Source organism: Penaeus monodon, chromosome 31, assembly GCF_015228065.2.
Source record: "Penaeus monodon isolate SGIC_2016 chromosome 31, NSTDA_Pmon_1, whole genome shotgun sequence".
NCBI classification, from domain to species: Eukaryota; Metazoa; Arthropoda; class Malacostraca; order Decapoda; family Penaeidae; genus Penaeus; species Penaeus monodon.
In genome coordinates, this window is record NC_051416.1 from 10,133,430 (window position 1) to 10,133,964 (window position 535).

General features: G+C 44.7%; 1 protein-coding gene across 1 annotated transcript in view; it reads right to left on the bottom strand.

Moving 5' to 3' along the window:
• LOC119592885 (paired box protein Pax-6-like) overlaps window positions 1-535 on the bottom strand; it is a gene marked incomplete in the record, with an annotated part of 116,857 nt that overhangs the window by 79,556 nt on the left and 36,766 nt on the right. The window contains 1 exon segment of the mRNA XM_037941779.1: window positions 5-34. Within this exon segment, the coding sequence (XP_037797707.1) occupies window positions 5-34 (30 nt within the window).

The window sequence follows — 535 nt, forward strand, 5'->3', positions numbered from 1 at the left end:
TTACCGGATGGCCCCAACGAGTAGTCAATCACGTCTGTGGAAGAAAATCGTGTCAGAACCGCAGTTTATTAAGCTCTTTTCGTTTTCCCTGTCACCACTCTTTCGTTTGCCATGTCATTTCCTGTTTTGGCAACTGTCATGATGTTTGGTTACCCTGTTATGACGTTTGGTTGCCCTGTCATGACGTTTGGTTACCCTGTCATGACGTTTGGTTGCCCTGTCATGACGTTTGGTTACCCTTTCATGATGTTTGGTTACCCTGTCATGACGTTTGGTTGCCCTGTCATGATGTTTGGTTACCCTGTCATGACGCTTGGCTACCCTGTCATCACTCTTTTGTTTACCTGTCATCCCCTATTCTTTAGCAATCCTGTCATGACAGGACCTTGTCATCATTCTTTTGTATACCCTACCCTGTCACCCCTTTTTTTGCAATCTTGTCATGACGTTTTGCTACCCTTTCATCACTCTTTGGGTATGCCTGTTCTTTTGTTTGTTTGTTTACGCTGTCAGCACCCTTTTTGGTCATCAGTGT